Source organism: Cebidichthys violaceus, unplaced genomic scaffold, assembly GCF_023349555.1.
Source record: "Cebidichthys violaceus isolate CVI_PGR_0920_01 unplaced genomic scaffold, fCebVio1.0.p SCAF_2, whole genome shotgun sequence".
Taxonomy (NCBI): Eukaryota; Metazoa; Chordata; class Actinopteri; order Perciformes; family Stichaeidae; genus Cebidichthys; species Cebidichthys violaceus.
In genome coordinates, this window is record NW_027176372.1 from 16,111,698 (window position 1) to 16,137,718 (window position 26,021).

The 26,021-nt window shown below is 40.4% G+C and overlaps 2 protein-coding genes across 9 annotated transcripts in view; both read left to right on the plus strand.

Annotated features, from left to right (window-relative positions):
* The first annotated feature begins 1,933 nt into the window (after positions 1 to 1,933).
* Positions 1,934 to 26,021, plus strand: part of LOC137875492 (protocadherin gamma-A11-like) — a 262,793-nt gene continuing 238,705 nt past the window's right edge. For 2 of the 8 annotated variants that reach the window (XM_068714775.1, XM_068714789.1), the window contains exon 1: positions 12,093 to 14,518. In XM_068714775.1, the coding sequence (XP_068570876.1) occupies positions 12,119 to 14,518 (2,400 nt within the window). In that variant the 5' untranslated portion in view covers positions 12,093 to 12,118. Of the gene's footprint in view, positions 4,434 to 7,679; positions 10,170 to 12,092; positions 14,519 to 15,483; positions 18,039 to 26,021 lie in introns of those variants that run through there. The other 6 variants (XM_068714780.1, XM_068714793.1, XM_068714779.1 and 3 more) reach the window with 6 other exon arrangements.
* LOC137875768 (protocadherin beta-15-like) overlaps positions 20,903 to 26,021 on the plus strand; it is a 72,113-nt gene continuing 66,994 nt past the window's right edge. The window contains exon 1 of the mRNA XM_068715277.1: positions 20,903 to 23,287. Within this exon, the coding sequence (XP_068571378.1) occupies positions 20,903 to 23,287 (2,385 nt within the window). The remainder of the gene's footprint in view (positions 23,288 to 26,021) is intronic.

A 26,021-nucleotide genomic window follows, 5' to 3' on the forward strand; every position in this document is an offset into this window, starting at 1 on the left:
ATTGGTTCTAATTTCTGAGTTAGAATAACACAATCATCGAGTTGTTCTAACCATCAGAAAACCTGCGACGCATGGAGATTTTTTAATTAGAATATTTTTACCTCCAAAGTTATCAATGAAGCTGTCACAGAATCATTCTTTTTTTAATCATTAATTTTGCGTAGGCTGTCGTTAATCTTTACTTTTACATTGTTGGTTGTAAAACATTATTTTCAGAATATATCACTGTCACTTATCAGCAGTTGGTGGAAAAAGCTTCTCTGTGTGAGTCAGCTGAGGGAAAGATGTCAAACGGTTTAGATTTAAGAATGAATCTGTTTACCTTTGTGAAACTGTCACAAACTCACATTAGTGCAGTCTAAGAACTCTGTCCAGGAGAAGAAAACAGCGTTCAATATATTTGTGTCCTCCCATAAGTGGTCTGTCAGTTGTGCTGGTTTTCTATATTTCCAATGTTGAGCCAAAAACAATGAATCTTTGAACATATTTAGGCTTTTGAAGTTCTTGGATCCTTTCTTGCTATAGTGTCCTTGTCACAATGGATTTATTTTGGTCGACTTGTTAAGCAGTTTAGTTTGTGTGCAGCATATATATATTTTTTAATTCAAAGATGCTTTTCGATTCTTAATTGAAATGTTTGGTTAGTGAAGGATTGTATTTTTAAATTACCATTAAACTTCTCAGTTATGCTAGCAAATGTTTAAACAGTTCTTCTCATCCTTCTGTGGATTCCATCGTTTTTGACCTCTGACATGTTTTTCCCCTTTATGTAAACATATATGTTAATGGTTTGGTTGGTTGTCTCCTTTCACAAAGAAACACATTTTCACACACTAATTACAGTGTCCATAATTCAATTTTTAATAGTTTGAAAAAGCTGTCTTTCATTTTCTTGAATGTTACTAATTTGCTATTCAGATAAACAAAAAACATAGGCGATGCGTCATATTTTGTTTTTTTCAACAACTTTTCACACTGAGGGAATTATAATGAATGGATGGTGTGTGTGTTTAAGGTAAATTAATTATCACATCTTGTTATGTTAAGATTGTTTTATTGTGACATTAATACAACTGTAATCCTTTAGTTAGTGGCCTTCCACTGTATTTTCAAGTGGACCATAGCTCAGAGTAAATAAGTCAATTTATTGAGATACTGTACTTCAGTAAAAATGTTATGTAATTGTACTTTACTTGAGTATTTTCACTTTCTGCTACTTACCGCTTTTCCACAAAATTTCATCGGGAAAAAAGTTGTCTTTACCTCACTACATTTGTCTGAGAGCTACAATTTGTAGTTACTTTACAGATTAAGATTCTAATGACACTTTTTAGGTGACCGACAGGGTTGGGACCCTCTGGACTTATTGTGTAAACATTAAATCTAACTTCACATCCACCAGCTTCAACAGTGAAATTCTACTTGAATATTGATGCATCAAAATCAACACTCTAATAAGTTCACACATAATAATATATCAATCACTGGGACCTTTTTCTGCTGAAACACTGCTTTTACTTTTGCAAATTGAAATACATTTTACTGATAATAGTTTTGTACTCTTGCTAAGATCAAATTTCCAATGCAGGACTTTAACTTGTAATGGTGTATATTTAGTTTTTATATTTTACGTTTACTTTTCTAGCAAAAGATCAGAGTATTTCTTCCACCACTGTCCATGGTGCTGAACCTTACCTCTCTGTTTTGCTGTAGCATAAATGATTGACTTTGAACAGTTTTTGTGACATTTAAGATGTCTTCATAGTAAGTTATTGAGGACATAGTGAAATGGTCATATTCAATCATAACACTGTGAAGATAACAAGTGACTGACTCATGGTGTCGCTGTTGGCTTACAGAACATGAACACACACCACTCCACCCACTAGTACTGAATGGATGTCAGTTGTATTTTTCCGAGAGAATTTGTTCAATCGTGGACATATTTTGGTGAACACTGGTTCGGAGTTTTGGATTAGTGACTCTTTTTTGGATATATTTACTACTTCACACCGGCTTAGACGCTAAATGCGCCTTTACGTGTCAGGATGGGAGACAAAGGATTTCCAGCGCTTCGTCCGATCCTCTGCATCGCTTCCTTTATTGTAACGCTGCACCTCGTTAATGGAGACCTGAGTTATTCTATTCCAGAGGAGATGAAACGTGAGTCTGTTATTGGAAATATTGCCAAAGATCTCGGTCTCGATCTGAGGACCTTATCTTCCCGAAAGGCCCGTGTTGATTTTGAGGGGACTCGTAAGCGGTACTGTGATATTAATCTGAGTACCGGAGATCTGATCACATCGGAGAGAATTGACAGAGAAAGTCTTTGTGGAAAGAAACCCTCGTGCGTTGTGAAAGTAGATCTGGTGTTAGAAAATCCTCTGGAGCTTCATCGACTAAGTCTTCATATCCAAGATGTAAACGACAACTCGCCGCAATTTAACGATAATTTGATTGAAATGGAAATACGAGAGTCCGCTGAAAAGGGAAACCGCTTCTCTATCGACGAGGCCCATGACGCAGATATAGGTCAGAATGCTGTTCAAAGGTATAACCTGCAAAAGAACGATAACTTTATTCTCGCTGTTGACAGCAACAAGGTTGAACTCGTGCTGGAGAATAAGCTTGATCGAGAGAAACAAAAAGATATTAATTTGCTTCTCACAGCTTTAGATGGAGGCTCTCCTCAGAGATCGGGGACTGTAGTCATACACGTCACTGTACTGGATGCTAATGATAACGCCCCAGTGTTTAGCCAGGCCGTTTATAAAGCCAGTCTGCCTGAAAACTCTCCTCCAGATACCATAGTGATTAATGTTAGTGCTACTGACGCAGATGAAGGAGTGAATGGCGATGTGACGTATCACTTTGGTCACGTTTCTGATGATGACGTAAATGTATTTTCTATTGATCCTAAAACTGGAGAAATTAAAGTAACTGGTGTGATTGATTTTGAAGAAATTAGTTCTTTTGAAATGAGAGTGAAAGCTAAAGATGGTTTAGGATTAACCTCTTACGCCAAAGTTATAATAGATGTGACTGATATAAATGATAACGCTCCAGTGATATATTTGCAATCACTGACTAACCCCATACCTGAGAACGTGTCACCTGGTACAGAGGTGGGCATCATCAACGTGCAGGATAGAGACTCTGAGACTAACAGACAGGTCCGCTGCTCCATTCAGCAAAACGTCCCTTTTAAGTTGCTTCCTTCTATTAAAAACTATTATTCTCTGGTGACCACAGGACAACTGGACCGTGAACTAGAGTCTGATTACAACATTACAATCACTGCCACTGACGAGGGCTCTCCACCTCTGTCCTCCTCTAAAACGGTTCAGTTATCTGTAGCAGACATCAACGACAACCCACCTGTGTTTGAGGAACAGTCCTACAGCGCGTATGTGACTGAAAATAACAAACCTGGCTCCACGTTATGTTCCGTTACTGCTCGAGATCCCGACTGGAGACAAAACGGTACAGTGATTTATTCTCTGTTACCCGGTGAGGTGAACGGTGCCCCGGTGTCCTCCTATCTATCTGTTAACGGAGACACGGGGGTGATCCACGCTGTGAGGTCGTTTGACTATGAACAGTTCAGGAGTTTTAAAGTCCACGTGACGGCCAGAGACAACGGTTCTCCTCCGCTCAGCAGCAACGTGACCGTCAGTGTGTTCGTGTCGGATGTGAACGACAACTCTCCTCAGATACTGTACCCCGCCCCGGAGGGCAACTCCTTCATGACCGAGCTGGTCCCCAAAGCTGCACACGGAGGCTCTCTGGTGTCCAAAGTGATAGCGGTGGACGCGGACTCCGGACAGAACGCCTGGCTGTCCTATCATATAGTCAAATCCACTGATCCGGGACTTTTCACTATTGGTCTCCACAGCGGAGAGATCAGGACCCAGCGGGACATTTCTGAATCTGACAGCATGAAACAGAACCTCATTGTGTCAGTGAAAGATAACGGACAGCCCTCTCTCTCTGCCACCTGTTCCATGTATTTACTTATTTCTGATAACTTGGCTGAGGTGCCAGAACTGAAGGATATTTCTTATGACGAGAAGAACTCCAAACTGACCTCTTATCTGATCATCGCGCTGGTATCTGTGTCCACCTTTTTCCTGACCTTCATCATCATCATCCTCGGTGTGAGGTTTTGTCGCAGGAGAAAGCCCAGACTGTTGTTTGATGGAGCAGTTGCCATCCCCAGCGCTTATCTCCCTCCTAATTACGCAGACGTTGACGGCACAGGAACTTTACGCAGCACTTACAATTATGACGCCTACCTGACAACAGGTTCTAGAACCAGTGACTTTAAGTTCGTGTCTTCCTACAATGACAACACACTGCCTGCTGACCAGACTCTGAGGAAAAGTCCATCAGACTTTGTTGACCCTTTTGATGATTTAGAGCCGTCTCTAGAGGTAGGAACCTTTTAAAAATTCTTTACTGGTCACTATCAATTTTTGGTTTGCTAATTGAGTTTTTTAAATATATATCTGTTCGGCTGTAGCATGCGTTTATTCTTCTGACAGTCATTGTGTGTTTGCTGAAGCTAATGTTTCGAATTATATGAGATTTCTTTTTTTACCTGATCCCTTTTTACGTTGTCAGTTACGCCAGAAAATTATTACACGTTTGCCTCTTGTCCTTCAAAACCATGAGACTCCTCACTTTGTATTTCTATGACGTTTTCTGTTTTACACAGCTGTCAATTGTTTTCAGGTCCTATCTCAGATAAATCAACTTTGAATATCATTCCTTTCAGTAGTTAATTATTTGTGTCGTTTTTTTAAATATGGCGTTTTTGAATGATGAAAACTGGGACTAATTTTGTTGGTTAGAATAACACAATAATTTGCTACTGAGTTGTTCTGACCATCAGAAAACCTGGGACTCATGGAGATATTTTATTTAGAAAATTTATACCACCAAAGTTATCAATGAAGGTGTCACAGAATCATTCTTTTTTTAATCATTCATTTTGCATAGGCTGTTGCGAGTCTTTACTTTTACATTGTTTGTTGTAAAACAATATTTTCAGTATATATCACTGTCACTTTTCAGCAGTTGATGGAAAAAGCTTATCTGTGTGAGTCAGCTAAGGGAAAGGTGGCTAACGGTTTAAGTGTAAGGATAAGTCTGTGTTTACTTTTGTGAAACTGTCACAAACTCACATTAGTGCAGTCTAAGAACTCTGTCCAGGAGAAGAAAACAATGTTCAATATATTTGTGTCCTGCCATAAGTGGTTTGTCAGTTGTGCTGGTCTTCTATATTTCCAATGTTGAGCCAAAAAACAATGACTCCTTGAACATATTTAGGCTTCTGAAGTATTTAGAGCCTTTCTTGCTATAGTGTCCTTGTCACAATGGATTTATTTTGGCCGACTTGTTAATCAGTTGTTAATCAGTTTAGTTTGTGTGCAGCATTATTCTTCTTTTTTTTAATTCAAAGAGGCTTTTTGGATTTTGATTTGAAATGTTTGGTTAGTTATAGATTGTTTTTGTTGTTGATAATATTAATCTTGTCAGTTATGCCAGCAAATGTTTAAACATTTCTTCTCCTCGTTCTTCTAAATATTGGATTCCATAATTGTCTGCCTGTGGCATGTTTTTTCCCCTTTATGTAAACACTTATGTTTATGGATTATGTTCGGACGTCTCGTTTCACAAAGAAACACATTTTAACACACTTATTACAAACAGTGTCTATCTGTAATTCAATGTTTAATGGTTTCACAAAGCTGCTTTTCATTGTCTTGAATGTTACTAATTTGCTACTCAGATAAACTAAAAACATGCGTCCAATTCTTATTTTGTCAACCACTTTTCACAGGGGGAATTTTGAGCCTTTTATAGAAGGTTTTACACCTATATGATATTGTAATAGGATCGTGCAACTTTTAATAATGTAGTAGTACTTCAGGAAATGAAGCAATAAGGCGGCTTCTCATTGTTTGCTGTACAATATTGTTGTCCTTTCTAATATTCCAGCACATACTACTGGTTATCACTTAACCTAACCTATCACTGAATTATCAAACCACTGCAGTCCCTACACCTGATTCAACCTTAGTATGTGACTAACATTAAAGGTTTAACAAGGAGTTAGTGTTTTCTTTAATGGAACTGTCTTATTCACATTAATGGATCGACATTGGCCTTGGTAGACACAGTTTAACATGCAGTATCCTGGTGGTGACACTTCTTCTAATCTCGAGGTATCTGTCCGTGGTGCTGAAACACTCTTCATGCAAAACCTGTATTTTTTTATAATTTTTTTTACCTTGAGCTCCACTGTTATATTTTAATGGAATGAGTAGATGATACAAATATAATGCTCTCACTTTTCATTATTAATATAGATGTTAATTAAGATGATAATAATAATCACAAAAGCTTTCCCTTAGTAATACACATGCATTTATTTATGAACTGAAAAATCCTAACAAGCTTGTAACCTTAAGAGCAACTAGAAGCAAACACATTTAGTTGTTTTTGTTTATTTCTAAATGGAATTTGGTGAAACATTTACTCTTATGTTCTTATAGTTTGGATTGTTGAATTTCCCTGACTGCCTCAGCTCATTGTCTTATAGCCCTGAACCACTTTTTTATGACAGAGTTATATTACAGTCTAGTGCATGCTACAATGAAATGTCATTGAGCTCAGTTGTATTGCACACATCCCCAACACTGAGATACTTAGAATGAATGGATGGTGTGTGTATTTAAGGTAAATAATTTACCACACAGACAATCTTGTTGTGTTAAGATTGTTGGAAAGTGACATTAATAAAACTGTAATCCTTTAGTCAGTGGCCGTCCACTGTATTTCCATAGACCATAGCTCAGATTAAATAAGTAAAGTTATTAAAATACTGTACTTCAGTAAAGGTTTGACGTGATTGTAGTTTACTTAAGTATTTTCACTTTCTGCTACTTTATGGTTTTCCACAACATTTCATTGGGAAAAAAAGTTGTCTTTACTTCACTACATTTGTCTGACAGCTACAGTTTGTAGTTACTTTACAGATTAAGATTCTCATGACACTTTTCAGGTGACCAACAAGGTTAGGACCCTCTGGACCTTTTGTGTAAACATTAAATCTAACTTTACATCCACCAGCTTCAACAGTGAAATTCTGCTTGAATGTTGATGCATCACTGTCAACACTAATAATTTCATATATAATTAAATATCAGTCACTGGGGTATTTTTTCCACTTAAAGACTGCTTTTACTTTTGATAATTTAAATATATTTTACTGATAATAGTTTTATATTCTTGGTAAGATCAAATTCAAAATGCAATGCAGGACTTTAACTTGTAATGGTGTATATTTAGTTTTTGATATTTTACGTTTACTTTTCTAGCAAAAGATCAGAGTATTTGTTCCACCACTGTCCATGGTGCTGAACCTTACCGCTCTGTTTTGCTGTAGCATAAATGATTGACTTTGAACAGTTTTTGTGACATTTAAGATGTCTTCATAGTAAGATATTGAGGACATTGTGAAATGGTCATATTCAATCATAACACTGTGAAGATAATAAGTGACTCATGGTGTCGCTGTTGGCTTACAGAACATGAACACACACCACTCCACCCACTAGTACTGAATGGATGTCAGTTGTATTTTTCCGAGAGAATTTGTTCAATCGTGAACATATTTTGGTGAACTCTGGTTCGGAGTTTTGGATTAATTAGTCTTTTTTGGATATATTTACTTTTTCACTCCAGTTTAGACGCTAAATACGCCTTTACGTGTCAGGATGGGAGACAAAGGATTTCCAGCGCTTCGTCCGATCCTCTGCATCGCTTCCTTTATTGTAACGCTGCACCTCGTTAATGGAGACCTGAGTTATTCTATTCCAGAAGAGATGAAACGTGAGTCTGTTATTGGAAATATTGCCAAAGATCTCGGTCTCGATCTGAGGACCTTATCTTCCCGAAAGGCCCGTGTTGATTTTGAGGGGACTCGTAAGCGGTACTGTGATATTAATCTGAGTACCGGAGATCTGATCACATCGGAGAGAATTGACAGAGAAAGTCTTTGTGGAAAGAAACCCTCGTGCGTTGTGAAAATAGATCTGGTGTTAGAAAATCCTCTGGAGCTTCATCGACTAAGTCTTCATATTCAAGATGTAAACGACAACTCACCAAAATTCAAAAAGCAATTGATTGAAATGGAAATAAGCGAGTCCGCTGCCAAGGGAAACCGCTTCTCTATCGAGGAGGCCCATGACGCAGATATAGGTCAGAATGCTGTTCAAAGGTACAACCTGCAAAAGAACGATAACTTTATTCTCGCTGTTGACAGCAACAAGGTTGAACTCGTACTGGAGAATACACTTGATCGAGAGAAAGAAAAAGACATCAATTTGCTTCTCACAGCTTTAGATGGAGGCTCTCCTCAGAGATCGGGGACTGTAGTCATACACGTCACTGTACTGGATGCTAATGATAACGCCCCAGTGTTTAGCCAGGCCGTTTATAAAGCCAGTCTGCCTGAAAACTCTCCTCCAGATACCATAGTGATTAATGTTAGTGCTACTGACGCAGATGAAGGAGTGAATGGAGATGTGACGTATGACTTGAGCCATGTGTCTGATGATGACGTAAATGTATTTTCTATTGATCCTAAAACAGGAGAAATTAAAGTAACTGGTGTGATTGATTTTGAAGAAATTAGTTCTTTTGAAATGGGAGTTAAAGCTAAAGATGGTTTAGGATTAACCTCTTACGCCAAAGTTATTATAGATGTGACTGATATAAATGATAATGCTCCAGTGATATATTTGCAATCACTGACTAACCCCATACCTGAGAACGTGTCACCTGGTACAGAGGTGGGCATCATCAACGTGCAGGATAGAGACTCTGAGACTAACAGACAGGTCCGCTGCTCCATTCAGCAAAATGTCCCTTTTAAGTTGGTTCCTTCTATTAAAAACTATTATTCTCTGGTGACCACAGGACAACTGGACCGTGAACTAGAGTCTGATTACAACATTACAATCACTGCCACTGACGAGGGCTCTCCACCTCTGTCCTCCTCTAAAACTGTTCAGTTATCTGTAGCAGACATCAACGACAACCCACCTGTGTTTGAGGAACAGTCCTACAGCGCGTATGTGACTGAAAATAACAAACCTGGCTCCACTTTATGTTCCGTTACTGCTCGAGACCCCGACTGGAGACAAAACGGTACAGTGATTTATTCTCTGTTACCCGGTGAGGTGAACGGTGATCCGGTGTCCTCCTATCTATCTGTTAACGGAGACACGGGGGTGATCCACGCTGTGAGGTCGTTTGATTATGAACAGTTCAGGAGTTTTAAAGTCCACGTGACGGCCAGAGACAACGGTTCTCCTCCGCTCAGCAGCAACGTGACCGTCAGTGTGTTCGTATCTGATGTGAACGACAACTCTCCTCAGATACTGTACCCCGCCCCGGAGGGCAACTCCTTCATGACCGAGCTGGTCCCCAAAGCTGCACACGGAGGCTCTCTGGTGTCCAAAGTGATAGCGGTGGACGCGGACTCCGGACAGAACGCCTGGCTGTCCTATCATATAGTCAAATCCACTGATCCGGGACTTTTCAGTATTGGTCTCCACAGCGGAGAGATCAGGACCCAGCGGGACATTTCTGAATCTGACAGCATGAAACAGAACCTCATTGTGTCAGTGAAAGATAACGGACAGCCCTCTCTCTCTGCCACCTGTTCCATGTATTTACTTATTTCTGATAACTTGGCTGAGGTGCCAGAACTGAAGGATATTTCTTATGACGAGAAGAACTCCAAACTGACCTCTTATCTGATCATCGCGCTGGTGTCTGTGTCCACCTTTTTCCTGACCTTCATCATCATCATCCTCGGTGTGAGGTTTTGTCGCAGGAGAAAGCCCAGACTGTTGTTTGATGGAGCAGTTGCCATCCCCAGCGCTTATCTCCCTCCTAATTACGCAGACGTTGACGGCACAGGAACTTTACGCAGCACTTACAATTATGACGCCTACCTGACAACAGGTTCTAGAACCAGTGACTTTAAGTTCGTGTCATCCTACAATGACAACACACTGCCTGCTGACCAGACTCTGAGGAAAAGTCCATCAGACTTTGCTGATGTGTTCGGTGAATCAGATGGATCTCCTGAGGTAGGAATATTTTACATACTGTCTACAGTATATCCTACTTTCATAACCACACTATGCAGTAACACTGTTGTGATACATGCATATACTGTACATTGTTGTTGGTGGATATATGGGTTCAATACTGTATACCACCAAGCCATATTATACCATTCTGATATGCACCAACGTTACACTGAACTGTCAGAATGGAGGTAAATGTATCAATAGAGGCAAGGGCGTGTCTCATGCTTTATTTTTCATCTACAAAAAAAGATTCTAATACGTCTTGCTCATGTATGTTGTAATGTGTCTACTGGGTTATTATGTAAATGCTTGTTTAGAGGCTGGTTTGTCTTAAATAGTATTGCGATTGAAAAATCCTTCAGTAAAGCCATCTCACTAAAGCTGACAACTATTCGAATGACTTAGCTCTATCATATAACTGTTGCTTTTGTTGACAAATAGCCATTGTCTCAACTGTAGACCCATGTGAGGTGACCCTGGACTGGTTTTATTACAATAAACTCCTGTTTTGGTACGCAGATTAACCCTGTTTACCACAGAGCTATAGTCAACATGAAGGGAACAAGAAACAGGAAATGACTAATTAACTTTAACACCATACTGATTCACTAAAATATGATTTAAAAATTAACAAAATCAATCTATCCGTAAAATAATGTTCGTAGCAAATGCACTAGTCAAGTATTGCTACGCACAAAGGAAAACGTTACAAAATGTAATCAACACAGACGCGTAAACCACACCCGACTGTAGAGACTGAATCCATCAGTTTATGTTGATGAGCAAGCCAGCTATAGCACATACCAAATATCCAACCATCTAAAAGCCAGTAATTTCATACCCTCCTCAATGGAAAGGCTCAGGTCTCCCACCAGCTAACGCTATAGGTTACTACAACACACATGAACGTGCATGTTTTAAGATCTGATCCCAGTGTAGCCAGTATTTTGTGTTTCCCCGTTTGAATTGCTTTACAAAGTAGAACTTCAAAGACTCCTCGGGCTATTAAGACCTCGTTCTTCCTCTTCGTGTACGTATGCTTGTGTCCTGGATATATTCTGATGAGGCAATTGTATACAGTGCAATACTGCTTTCAAAACTGGCTTCATGAATTGTAATGTAATGCAACAACATTTCCTTATTAAGGAGTTAATTTTTTATTAAGAATGAAAAGTATTTGTTTCCATAATGTTAATGTTATGTGTGCACAGCAGTGGAACTCCACCTGTATGAGCATAGCAGCTCTCTAAGATTTAATAACACATTCCATAGCACACTTAATTATGGTTAGTTTATATATATATATATATATATATATATATATATATATATATATATATATATATATATATATATATATATATATATATATATATCCCCTGATTGTGCAACTTTATCCTTTTACAACTCTACTCTAGATTACGGCTTCTGTTCATCTCTCCAATACTTTTGGAGTACTTCTTTCTTCACTTCCTCAGTGGTTCTATGACATTCTTACTTGACTGCAGTAATATGTATCTTCTGTAGTGAGAGTTAAAACGGTTTGGGCCATCTGAAAGACGGTTGATTTGCAATCTGGCCTGTTTGTGCTTTTGTTGCGAAATTATGTGTTTATTATCTACAGTAAAACAAAAAATATTTGCTGAACAAAAAAATAGTTAGTGTGAAAACATTTACTTTTGACTTTAACGCGCAGCGATTAAATTGAACTCAGAGTGTCGCTATTCACCAAGCAGAGGAAACACGCATCCACCCCTCGCTCGTTCTTTATTACTCCCGGCTTGATCTTCTCTTTGTCAAATTGTATCTTTGGATGTGCTTTGGTCAGCCATTAGTTTCAAGTGCAACTCTGGTTTGATTATGTTATACTGAACCGCATAGATAATCGCAAGAGGATAAATAACACCATTCAACGTCAACGAGTGTTTTTTCGCTTTTGTCTCAAGATGGCACACAATGGATATTCAGCGTCTGGCCTGCTTTGCGGGTTTGCTTGCTTTCTTCAGCTGCTTTACACCGTCAATGGAGACATAAGCTTTTCTGTTCCCGAGGAAATGAAACCCGGATCTGTCATAGGAAATATAGCAAAGGACCTCGGGTTGAACGTGGGGAAATTATCTTCTCGAAAGGCCCGCATTGACAGCGATCTGAACCGTGAACGGTACTGTGACATTAATCTTAACACTGGAGATTTGATTGTTGCTAAACGAATTGACAGAGAGGCGCTTTGCGGCGAAAAAGCATTGTGTATTCTGAAATTTGAGTTAATCTTAGAGGCACCTCTGGAGTTGCACCGTATTTCACTACAAATAAACGACATAAACGACAATCCACCTGTTTTCTCTAAAGATGAAATCAAGATAGAAATCAATGAATTGGCCGTAAAAGGATCTCGCTTTCGTGTTTTGGAGGCACACGATATAGATATCGGGCAAAACACTGTTCAAAGCTATGCGTTACAGCCAAACAATTATCTAGTGTTGAAAATTGAGTCAGAATCAGATGGGGGTAAATTTGCAGAGCTAGTGTTGAATAAGGAATTAGACCGCGAGGAACAGCAGGAATTGAGATTATTACTCACTGCTCTAGATGGAGGCAGTCCTCAAAGAACTGGCACTGCAACTGTGCACGTGATTGTACTGGATGCCAATGATAACGTCCCAGTGTTTAGCCAGACAGTGTATAAAGCCAGTCTGCCTGAAAACTCGCCTCTTGACACTGTAGTGGTTACAGTGGCTGCAACTGACGCAGATGAAGGTCTAAATGGAGAGGTGACTTATGAATTAAGTCGTATCTCAGAAACTAGCAGAAGAGCATTTGCTTTGAATCACAAAACAGGAGAACTTAAAGTAATAGGGCCTTTGGATTTCGAGAAAGAATCGATATATGAAATGCGCGTAGCCGCCAAAGATGGATATGGCCTAACCTCTGATTCCAAAGTGATAATTGAAATCTCCGATGTTAATGATAACCCACCTGAAATCACTTTAAAATCTCTTAATAACCCCACACCTGAGAACGTGTCACCTGGTACAGAGGTGGGCATCATCAACGTGCAGGATAGAGACTCTGAGACTAACAGACAGGTCCGCTGCTCCATTCAGCAAAACGTCCCTTTTAAGTTGGTTCCTTCTATTAAAAACTATTATTCTCTGGTGACCACAGGACAACTGGACCGTGAACTAGAGTCTGATTACAACATTACAATCACTGCCACTGACGAGGGCTCTCCACCTCTGTCCTCCTCTAAAACTGTTCAGTTATCTGTAGCAGACATCAACGACAACCCACCTGTGTTTGAGGAACAGTCCTACAGCGCTTATGTGACTGAAAATAACAAACCTGGCTCCACTTTATGTTCCGTTACTGCTCGAGACCCCGACTGGAGACAAAACGGTACAGTGATTTATTCTCTGTTACCCGGTGAGGTGAACGGTGCTCCGGTGTCCTCCTATCTGTCTGTTAACGGAGACACGGGGGTGATCCACGCTGTGAGGTCGTTTGATTATGAACAGTTCAGGAGTTTTAAAGTCCACGTGACGGCCAGAGACAACGGTTCTCCTCCGCTCAGCAGCAACGTGACCGTCAGTGTGTTCGTATCGGATGTGAACGACAACTCTCCTCAGATACTGTACCCCGCCCCGGAGGGCAACTCCTTCATGACCGAGCTGGTCCCCAAAGCTGCACACGGAGGCTCTCTGGTGTCCAAAGTGATAGCGGTGGACGCGGACTCCGGACAGAACGCCTGGCTGTCCTATCATATAGTCAAATCCACTGATCCGGGACTTTTCAGTATTGGTCTCCACAGCGGAGAGATCAGGACCCAGCGGGACATTTCTGAATCTGACAGCATGAAACAGAACCTCATTGTGTCAGTGAAAGATAACGGACAGCCCTCTCTCTCTGCCACCTGTTCCATGTATTTACTTATTTCTGATAACTTGGCTGAGGTGCCAGAACTGAAGGATATTTCTTATGACGAGAAGAACTCCAAACTGACCTCTTATCTGATCATCGCTCTGGTGTCTGTGTCCACCTTTTTCCTGACCTTCATCATCATCATCCTCGGTGTGAGGTTTTGTCGCAGGAGAAAGCCCAGACTGTTGTTTGATGGAGCAGTTGCCATCCCCAGCGCTTATCTCCCTCCTAATTACGCAGACGTTGACGGCACAGGAACTTTACGCAGCACTTACAATTATGACGCCTACCTGACAACAGGTTCTAGAACCAGTGACTTTAAGTTCGTGTCATCCTACAATGACAACACACTGCCTGCTGACCAGACTCTGAGGAAAAGTCCATCAGATTTCGCTGATGTGTTTGAAGATTCGTTGGAGCCTCTAGAGGTATGCGCATGTGCTTGTTTTAAGCATTTTAACATCCACACAATTTATAATCAGCCTTTGTTCCTTTACTTGAAAACCACTTTTATTTTTGTATTAGTTTGGGTGGACTGACACAGAAAAAAATGTCAGTCCTTGCATATGCAGATAATTTGTCTTTTATGTTAAATTTGTATTTTAACAATTATAAAACTGAATTGTTAATACTTCTAAACAAAACATTTGTTTTTCTTGGAAAGAATCTTAACTGCTTTCTCTGGATATGAACATATATCAAAATAGTACTTTGTTTGATTGTCGTCTACATTTTTCCTCCTCCAAGCTGCTAAAGTACAAGATAAATAGCATTCTTACCCATGGCGTACAGTGGTGGGAAATAAATAGTATCAATTGACTAAGGCAATACAAACCAATGTGTGTTTTCATTAGTTCATCATATTCCTCAGCTCCTTATTGGTCAAATTATCCTTACATATAGCTACAGCCCACCATTTCTCTTGAAGAGTACGTGGACTTCTTGTGATTTGATCATATGAGTAATTGTATTGTATTCAGGAATAAGGCTACAGTGTTGTTATTACTTTATTGTTGTATCTTGGTAAGTCATCCGAGACTCGTGATGTTTGTGAGCCCTCGTCCATGGTGTGTTTTACATTATACTGCGGTATCTCTCCATGGTGCTGAAACCAACTCAACCCTCACATATTCGTCGCTGCAGTCCATTATATGTATTTTGACTCTGGTAAAACACTGGCATTTCCAACACAACACTCTCCTCTACAACTCACTGTGTATTGGTCATTTATGTTGGGATGTGACTGCAGCCTCAACGTTTTAGTCTGTCTCATTCTCATCATAGGACCCAATTATTTAAATATTTTGTAATACCTACATTTTTCTCACAGTGTCGCTGTCCACCAGCTTTACTTAATGGTGCTACATTGTGTTGTCCTACACGCCTGCACATTTCGAATCACAAAAGATTGTCCTTTGGTGAAAGCAGCGAAGTAGTACCATTTGTAATCGGACTGCACTTGTTGTCCGAAGAGGATTTCGTTTGGCTGGTTATTTTTATTTTTCAAGTCTTGCTTGTGGTGGATTTGGCACTGGTCCTTGCAGGAGAATGGGGACCAAAACATTTTCCGTGCTGGGCCTGTTCACCTCTTTAGGAGTATTTCTTCTTGCGCTGCAAACCGTCGGTGGCGATGTGTCTTATTCTTTTCCAGAGGAGATGAAACGCGGCTCAGTTGTTGGAAATATAGCGAAAGATATTGGACTCGAGGTGGGCAAACTGACTGCCCGAAAGGCTCGTATTGATGTAGACGGAAACAACAAACGGTATTGTGACATTACTCTCAGTACTGGAGATATAATTGTTGCTGATAGAATTGACAGAGAGGGGCTTTGTGGCAAAAAGGCATCTTGCGTTTTAAAACAGGAGCTTGTCTTAGAGAACCCTTTAGAGGTGCATCGCATTAATGTTCACGTTCAAGATATCAACGATCATTCACCACAGTTTAAAAAGAACACAATCAAATTGGAAATGAGTGAATCGGCTTCTAAAGGTAGTCGCTACCGTCTAGATGAGGCTCACGATGCAGATATCGGACAAAACGCCATCCAGGGCTATAGTATAGAGGCAAATGAAAACTTCAGATTGAATGTTATTGCAAAAAGCGGAGGAGGAAAATACAGCGAGTTAGTTTTAGAGAAGGAGCTGGACAGAGAACAACAGCAGGAGCTAACGGTTGTGCTCGTGGCAACAGACGGAGGCTCTCCTCAGCGATCGGGTACTGCAGTCATACACGTCACTGTACTGGATGCTAATGATAACGCCCCAGTGTTTAGCCAGGCCGTTTATAAAGCCAGTCTCCCTGAAAACTCCCCTTTAGACACTGTAGTGGTCACAGTGAGCGCTACTGATTCAGACGAGGGAATCAATGGAGAGGTGACTTATGAATTTGATCATATCTCTGATGAAAGTAATAACGTGTTTTATCTTGATCAGACAACAGGTGAAGTGAAAGTGAGTGGATCAATAGATTATGAGGAATTGTCCTCCTATGAAATGCAAATTACAGCCAAGGATGGTCTTGGATTAGTGTCATCTACAACATTGATTATTGATATCACAGATGTTAATGACAATGCACCTCTTACGTTAATTAAGTCACTGACTAACCCCACACCTGAGAACGTGTCACCTGGTACAGAGGTGGGCATCATCAACGTGCAGGATAGAGACTCTGAGACTAACAGACAGGTCCGCTGCTCCATTCAGCAAAACGTCCCTTTTAAGTTGGTTCCTTCTATTAAAAACTATTATTCTCTGGTGACCACAGGACAACTGGACCGTGAACTAGAGTCTGATTACAACATTACAATCACTGCCACTGACGAGGGCTCTCCACCTCTGTCCTCCTCTAAAACGGTTCAGTTATCTGTAGCAGACATCAACGACAACCCACCTGTGTTTGAGGAACAGTCCTACAGCGCGTATGTGACTGAAAATAACAAACCTGGCTCCACTTTATGTTCCGTTACTGCTCGAGACCCCGACTGGAGACAAAACGGTACAGTGATTTATTCTCTGTTACCCGGTGAGGTGAACGGTGCCCCGGTGTCCTCCTATCTATCTGTTAACGGAGACACGGGGGTGATCCACGCTGTGAGGTCGTTTGATTATGAACAGTTCAGGAGTTTTAAAGTCCACGTGACGGCCAGAGACAACGGTTCTCCTCCGCTCAGCAGCAACGTGACCGTCAGTGTGTTCGTATCGGATGTGAACGACAACTCTCCTCAGATACTGTACCCCGCCCCGGAGGGCAACTCCTTCATGACCGAGCTGGTCCCCAAAGCTGCACACGGAGGCTCTCTGGTGTCCAAAGTGATAGCGGTGGACGCGGACTCCGGACAGAACGCCTGGCTGTCCTATCATATAGTCAAATCCACTGATCCGGGACTTTTCACTATTGGTCTCCACAGCGGAGAGATCAGGACCCAGCGGGACATTTCTGAATCTGACAGCATGAAACAGAACCTCATTGTGTCAGTGAAAGATAACGGACAGCCCTCTCTCTCTGCCACCTGTTCCATGTATTTACTTATTTCTGATAACTTGGCTGAGGTGCCAGAACTGAAGGATATTTCTTATGACGAGAAGAACTCCAAACTGACCTCCTATCTGATCATCGCTCTGGTGTCTGTGTCCACCTTTTTCCTGACCTTCATCATCATCATCCTCGGTGTGAGGTTTTGTCGCAGGAGAAAGCCCAGACTGTTGTTTGATGGAGCAGTTGCCATCCCCAGCGCTTATCTCCCTCCTAATTACGCAGACGTTGACAGCACAGGAACTTTACGCAGCACTTACAATTATGACGCCTACCTGACAACAGGTTCTAGAACCAGTGACTTTAAGTTCGTGTCTTCCTACAATGACAACACACTGCCTGCTGACCAGACTCTGAGGAAAAGTCCATCAGACTTCGCTGACCCGTTTGATGATTTAGAGCCGTCTGTAGAGGTAGGAACTTTTTAAAATACTTTACTGGTCACTATCCATTGCTGGCTTGCTACTTGAGTCGTTTTCATATCTGTTTGGCTGCAGCATGTCTTTATTCTTCTGACAGTCATCGTGTGGTTGCTGAAGCTAACATTATCCGATTTCTTTTTTATCTGATCGCTGTTTTGTTTGTCAGTTACGTCTGAAAATTATTACACGTTTAACTTGTTGTCCTTCAAAACCATGGGACTCCTCACTTGGTATTTCTTTGACGTTTTCTGTTGTACATAGGTGTCAAATATTGTCATGTCCTTTCTCAGAAAGATCAACATTGAATGTCATTCCTTTCAGTTATTTGTGTCGGTTTTTATATTTTCCATGTTTTTGAATGATGTAAATTGGGACTAATTTCTGAGTTAGAATAACACAAACATTAGCTACTACGAGGTGTTCTATCCATCAGAAAACCTGGGACTCATGGAGATTTTTTAATTAGAATATTTTTACCTCCAAAGTTATTTATGAAGCTGTCACAGAATCATTCTTTTTTGAATCATTAATTTTGAGTAGGCTGTCATTAATCTTTACTTTTACATTGTTGGTTGTAAAACAATATTTTCAGTATATATTACTGTCAGTTATCAGCAGTTGGTGGAAAAAGCTCCTATGTGTGAGTCAGCTGAGGGGAAGGTGGCTAACGGTATATTTGTGTCCTCCCTTAAGTGGTCTGTCAGTTGTGCTGAATTCTTTTATATTTCCAATGTTGAGCGAAAAACAATGAATCGTTGAACATATTTAGGCTTCTGAAGTACTTGGAGCCTTTCTTGCTACATTGTCCTTGTCACAATGGATTTATTTTGGCCTACTTGTTAAGCAGTTTAGTTTGTTTGCAACATATTTTTCTTTAAATTCAAAGATGTTTTTGTATTTTTAATTGAAATGTTTGGTTAGTGATGGATTGTATTTTTAAATTATCATTAAACTTCTCAGTTATGCTAGCAAATGTTTAAACAGTTCTTCTCCTCGTCCTTCTGTGGATTCCATAGTGTTTTTACCTCTGACATGTTTTTCCCCTTTATGTAAACACATATGTTAATGGTTTGGTCGGTTGTCTCCTTTCACAAAGAAACACATTTTCACACACTATTTACAGTGTCCATAATTAAATGGTTTCAAAAAGCTGTCTTTCATTGTCTTGAATGTTACTAATTTGCTATTCAGATAAACAAAAAACGTAGGCGCCGCGTAATATTTTGTTTTTTTAACCACTTTTCACCGGGGTTAAACTTGATTCTTATAGAAGGTTTTCCACCTATATGATATATTATTAAGAAAGTGCAATTTGTAATGATGTAGTACCAGAAGTAGTTCAGAAAATGAATCAATAAGGCCGCTTCTCATTGTTCGCTGTAAAGCATTTCTTTTTCCTTTCTAATATTTCACCACGTAATACTGGTTATGCTTAACCTTAACTGTCATTGAATGATCAACACACTTTAGTTCCTACAACTGATTCAACCTGAGTATGTGACTAACATTATAGGTTTAACAAGGAGTTAGTGTTTTCTTTAATGGAACTGTCTTACTCACAATAATGGATCGACATTGGCCTTGGTAGACAAAGTTTAACATGCAGCATCCTGGTGGTGACACTTGTTCTTCCAAATCTTGAGGTATCTGTCCGTGGTGCTGAAACACTTTTCATGCAAAACCACAACTGGATTTGTTTGTTTTTTTAACTTAAGCTCCACTGTTAAATTTCAATGGGATGAGTGGATGATAATAATACAATGCTCTGATTTTTCATTATTAATATAGATAACAATTAAGATGATAATAATACTGATAACAAAAGCTTTTCCATAGTAATAGACATGCGTTTATTCATAAACTCAAAATCCCTAACATACTTTTCATCTTAAGTGCAATTAGGAGCAAAAATATTTTGGTTTGTTTGTTTATTTCTAACTGGAATTTGGTGAAACATTTACTCTTATGTTGTTATAGTTTGGATTGTTTAATTCCCCTGCACTGCCTCAGCTCATTGTCTGAGAGCCCTGAACCACATTTTTATGTCAGAGTTATATTACAGTCTAGTTCATGTTTCAGTGTCATGCTCGAAAGTATTTCGGCATTCTTTGTCTTAATTTTAGCAATATGTTTTCATGCATTTCCAACACATATAGCATTACGCACTTTGACAAAATTAAAGCAACACACACATTATTTACATTGTAATGGCCTTCTAAATGCTACAATGAAATGTCATTCAGCTCAGTTGTATTGCACACATCTCCAATACTGAAGGAATTACAATGAATGGATGGTGTGTGTGTGTGTTTAAGGTAAATTAATTACCACATCTTGTTGTGTTAAGATCGTTTTATTGTGACATTAATAAAACGTTAATCCTTTAGTAAGTGCCATTCACTGTATTTTTCCATGGAGTATATTTAGTTTTTGATATTTTACATTTACTTTTCTAGCAAAAAATCAGAGTATTTCTTCCACCACTGTCCATGGTGCTGAACCTTACCTCTCTGTTTTGCTGTAGCAGAAATGATTTACTTTGAACAGTTTTCGTGACATTTAAGATGTCTTCATAGTAAGATATTGAGGACATTGTGAAATAGTCATATTCAATCATAACACTGTGAAGATAACAAGCGACTCATGGTGTCGCTGTTGGCTTACAGAACATGAACACACACCACTCCACCCACTAGTACTGAATGGATGTCAGTTGTATTTTTCCGAGAGAATTTGTTCAATCGTGGACATATTTTGGTGAACACTGGTTCGGAGTTTTGGATTATTGACACTTGTTTGGAAATATTTACTTTTTCACTCCAGCTTAGAGGCTGAATACGTCTTTACGTGTCAGGATGGAAGACAAAGGATTTCCAGCGCTTCGTCCGATCGTCTGCATCGCTTCTTTTATTGTAACGCTGCACCTCGTTAATGGAGACCTGAGTTATTCTATTCCAGAGGAGATGAAACGCGAGTCTGTTATTGGAAATATTGCCAAAGATCTCGGTCTCGATCTGAGGACCTTATCTTCCCGAAAGGCCCGTGTTGATTTTGAGGGGACTCGTACGCGGTACTGTGATATTAATCTGAGTACCGGAGATCTGATCATATCGGAGAGAATTGACAGAGAAAGTCTTTGTGGAAAGAAACCCTCGTGCGTTGTGAAAGTAGATCTGGTGTTAGAAAATCCTCTGGAGCTTCATCGACTAAGTCTTCATATTCAAGATGTAAACGACAACTCGCCAAAATTCAAAAAGCAATTGATTGAAATGGAAATACGAGAGTCCGCTGACAAGGGAAACCGCTTCTCTATCGAGGAGGCCCATGACGCAGATATAGGTCAGAATGCTGTTCAGAGGTACAACCTGCAAAAGAACGATAACTTTATTCTCGCTGTTGACAGCAACAAGGTTGAAATCGTGCTGGAGAATAAGCTTGATCGAGAGAAAGAAAAAGACATTAATTTGCTTCTCACAGCTTTAGATGGAGGCTCTCCTCAGAGATCAGGTACTGTAGTCATACACGTCACTGTACTGGATGCTAATGATAACGCCCCAGTGTTTAGCCAGGCCGTTTATAAAGCCAGTCTGCCTGAAAACTCTCCTCCAGATACCATAGTGATTAATGTTAGTGCTACTGACGCAGATGAAGGAGTGAATGGAGATGTGACGTATGACTTAAGCCATGTGTCTGATGATGACGTAAATGTATTTTCTATTGATCCTAAAACTGGAGAAATTAAAGTAACTGGTGTGATTGATTTTGAAGAAAGGAGTTCTTTTGAAATGGGAGTGGAAGCTAAAGATGGTTTAGGATTAACCTCTTACGCCAAAGTTATAATTGATGTGACTGATATAAATGACAACGCCCCTATGATATATCTGAAATCACTGACTAACTCCATACCTGAGAACGTGTCACCTGGTACAGAGGTGGGCATCATCAACGTGCAGGATAGAGACTCTGAGACTAACAGACAGGTCCGCTGCTCCATTCAGCAAAACGTCCCTTTTAAATTGGTTCCTTCTATTAAAAACTATTATTCTCTGGTGACCACAGGACAACTGGACCGTGAACTAGAGTCTGATTACAACATTACAATCACTGCCACTGACGAGGGCTCTCCACCTCTGTCCTCCTCTAAAACTGTTCAGTTATCTGTAGCAGACATCAACGACAACCCACCTGTGTTTGAGGAACAGTCCTACAGCGCGTATGTGACTGAAAATAACAAACCTGGCTCCACTTTATGTTCAGTTACTGCTCGAGACCCCGACTGGAGACAAAACGGTACAGTGATTTATTCTCTGTTACCCGGTGAGGTGAACGGTGCTCCGGTGTCCTCCTATCTGTCTGTTAATGGAGACACGGGGGTGATCCACGCTGTGAGGTCGTTTGATTATGAACAGTTCAGGAGTTTTAAAGTCCACGTGACGGCCAGAGACAACGGTTCTCCTCCGCTCAGCAGCAACGTGACCGTCAGTGTGTTCGTATCGGATGTGAACGACAACTCTCCTCAGATACTGTACCCCGCCCCGGAGGGCAACTCCTTCATGACCGAGCTGGTCCCCAAAGCTGCACACGGAGGCTCTCTGGTGTCCAAAGTGATAGCGGTGGACGCGGACTCCGGACAGAACGCCTGGCTGTCCTATCATATAGTCAAATCCACTGATCCGGGACTTTTCACTATTGGTCTCCACAGCGGAGAGATCAGGACCCAGCGGGACATTTCTGAATCTGACAGCATGAAACAGAACCTCATTGTGTCAGTGAAAGATAACGGACAGCCCTCTCTCTCTGCCACCTGTTCCATGTATTTACTTATTTCTGATAACTTGGCTGAGGTGCCAGAACTGAAGGATATTTCTTATGACGAGAAGAACTCCAAACTGACCTCTTATCTGATCATCGCGCTGGTGTCTGTGTCCACCTTTTTCCTGACCTTCATCATCATCATCCTCGGTGTGAGGTTTTGTCGCAGGAGAAAGCCCAGACTGTTGTTTGATGGAGCAGTTGCCATCCCCAGCGCTTATCTCCCTCCTAATTACGCAGACGTTGACGGCACAGGAACTTTACGCAGCACTTACAATTATGACGCCTACCTGACAACAGGTTCTAGAACCAGTGACTTTAAGTTCGTGTCATCCTACAATGACAACACACTGCCTGCTGACCAGACTCTGAGGAAAAGTCCATCAGACTTTGCTGAAGTATTTGGGGCATCACTGGATTCAATTGAGGTAGGCTTCACCTATAAACATATTTGTTATATTAACTCAGAATAACTACCCATTTACCTGAATCACAGAATAATCAATTTAAATTAAAATGATCAATATCAAACTTCTTAAAGATATCAATGTGTTGGCTTTAGAAAAATTAATTAAAATCACATGTATTCCTTCTTTGTTCTATGATCTGTCGCTGTCCTTTTTCCAAATGCAGACCCTTTGAAATTACAGTGTATCAAACGGACCTTGGTAGTAGAAGGTTGAATTAAGATTTTATGTAACATTCAGCTTTTGCTTGGTATTACTATTAGACACTTATTTACAGCAGAGCATTGTATTGGATCTAGTACAAATTTATATGTTTGGCTTTACACAGTAACTATGAAAGCATTACATATTACATAAAACACTATTTTGGATGAGTATCGAGCCTGCTTGCAATGCAATCGAATGCAACAATCAAAAATGATATTCTATCCCATTCCATTAATTTTCTCTTGTTGATATGTGTTCAATTAATGTTCTCGACTCGGCTGTTCTTTATTGGTGATGTTGATTTCAATCGCAATATAGTTTAAGGTATAGTTTGGGCTGATTTACATGTAAATTAAATACACAGACTTGTAGAAACACTCATCCTGCACTCCAATACAGGCCCATTTTGTTTCATTATAAAACAACATAGTGAGTGTTTCTATTTTTGTTGTCCTTCAGTTTTTTTTTCCTTTTTGAAGAACTTCAATGTACATGACAATCTCCTAAATTGCCACTTGATGTTACTTGTCTGTTCATCAGACGTGATGTGCTTTCCCACAAATAGAGTTACATAGTTTTATTAACAACATGCATGGTGACTATATCTTGTAATCTTTCCAACATGCTGTGAGGGTCGCTGTCTACCAGTCGAAAAGTGAAATAGGCTGCATATGAATTCGTCCCCACCCACAGTTGTCTTGCTCATTGTTTGCTATAACACTTGAAACATTCACGTATGTGCATTCCCTGTGTGTTTTTGGGGAATACTGACCACGTCTTTGTAATTGTTGATTCATTTTGGTTGCTGAAGGATGGCATATAACGGATTGCAACTGAACCTTTTCTGCGGCTCACTTCTTTTGCTATTAGGATTACAGCTCTCTCATGGCGATGTAAGCTATTCTTTTCCGGAGGAAATGAAACGCGGTTCAGTGATTGGAAACATAGCCAAGGATCTTGGCCTTCAAATAAGCAGACTTCCACCTCGGAAGGCTCGAATTGTCCTCGAAGGAATCCGTAAACGTTATTGTGAGATTAACCTTGTTACCGGAGAACTGGTCGTCGCTGATCGGATTGACCGAGAGGAGCTCTGTGGAGCGAAGATTTCATGCGTTTTGAAATGTGAATTGGTACTTGAGGACCCACTCGAATCGCATCGGATATCTGTGCAAATCCAGGATGTAAATGACAATCCGCCAGTTTTCGTTAAGGATGCGGTTAAATTGGAAATAGGGGAATCCACTCCCAAAGGCTCTCGCTATAGAATAAATGCGGCACGCGATGCAGACATAGGACAAAACGCTGTGCAAAACTACCTTTTACAGAAAAACAATTATTTTGCGCTCAACGTACTTACTAATTCTGTTGGTACAAAATACAGTGAGATCATTTTGGATAGAGAATTAGATCGTGAAGAAGAGCAAGAGGTGATCTTATTGCTGACAGCCGTCGATGGTGGAAACCCACAGAGATCAGGTACCGCTGTCATTCAAATCACTGTACTGGATGCTAATGATAACGCCCCAGTTTTCAGCCAGGCCGTTTATCAGGCTACTCTACATGAGAACTCTCCTGTAGACACTGTGGTTCTGGCAGTGAGTGCTACTGATGCAGATGAAGGCGTGAATGGTAAAGTAACATATGATTTCAGTGGAATAAGTGATATCGCAAAAGAAATATTTTCATTGAATGAACACACTGGAGAAATTACAGTCGCAAAAAATGTTGACTATGAAGAAGAAACTAAATTTGAAATGCTCATTGAAGGAAAGGATGGCTATGGCCTTTCTTCAGAAACAAAGGTGGTAATAGATATTACTGATGTGAATGATAATGCCCCAGTGATACATATTAACTCATTAGCAAACCCCATACCTGAGAACGTGTCACCTGGTACAGAGGTGGGCATCATCAACGTGCAGGATAGAGACTCTGAGACTAACAGACAGGTCCGCTGCTCCATTCAGCAAAACGTCCCTTTTAAGTTGGTTCCTTCTATTAAAAACTATTATTCTCTGGTGACCACAGGACAACTGGACCGTGAACTAGAGTCTGATTACAACATTACAATCACTGCCACTGACGAGGGCTCTCCACCTCTGTCCTCCTCTAAAACGGTTCAGTTATCTGTAGCAGACATCAACGACAACCCACCTGTGTTTGAGGAACAGTCCTACAGCGCTTATGTGACTGAAAATAACAAACCTGGCTCCACTTTATGTTCCGTTACTGCTCGAGACCCCGACTGGAGACAAAACGGTACAGTGATTTATTCTCTGTTACCCGGTGAGGTGAACGGTGCTCCGGTGTCCTCCTATCTATCTGTTAACGGAGACACGGGGGTGATCCACGCTGTGAGGTCGTTTGATTATGAACAGTTCAGGAGTTTTAAAGTCCACGTGACGGCCAGAGACAACGGTTCTCCTCCGCTCAGCAGCAACGTGACCGTCAGTGTGTTCGTATCGGATGTGAACGACAACTCTCCTCA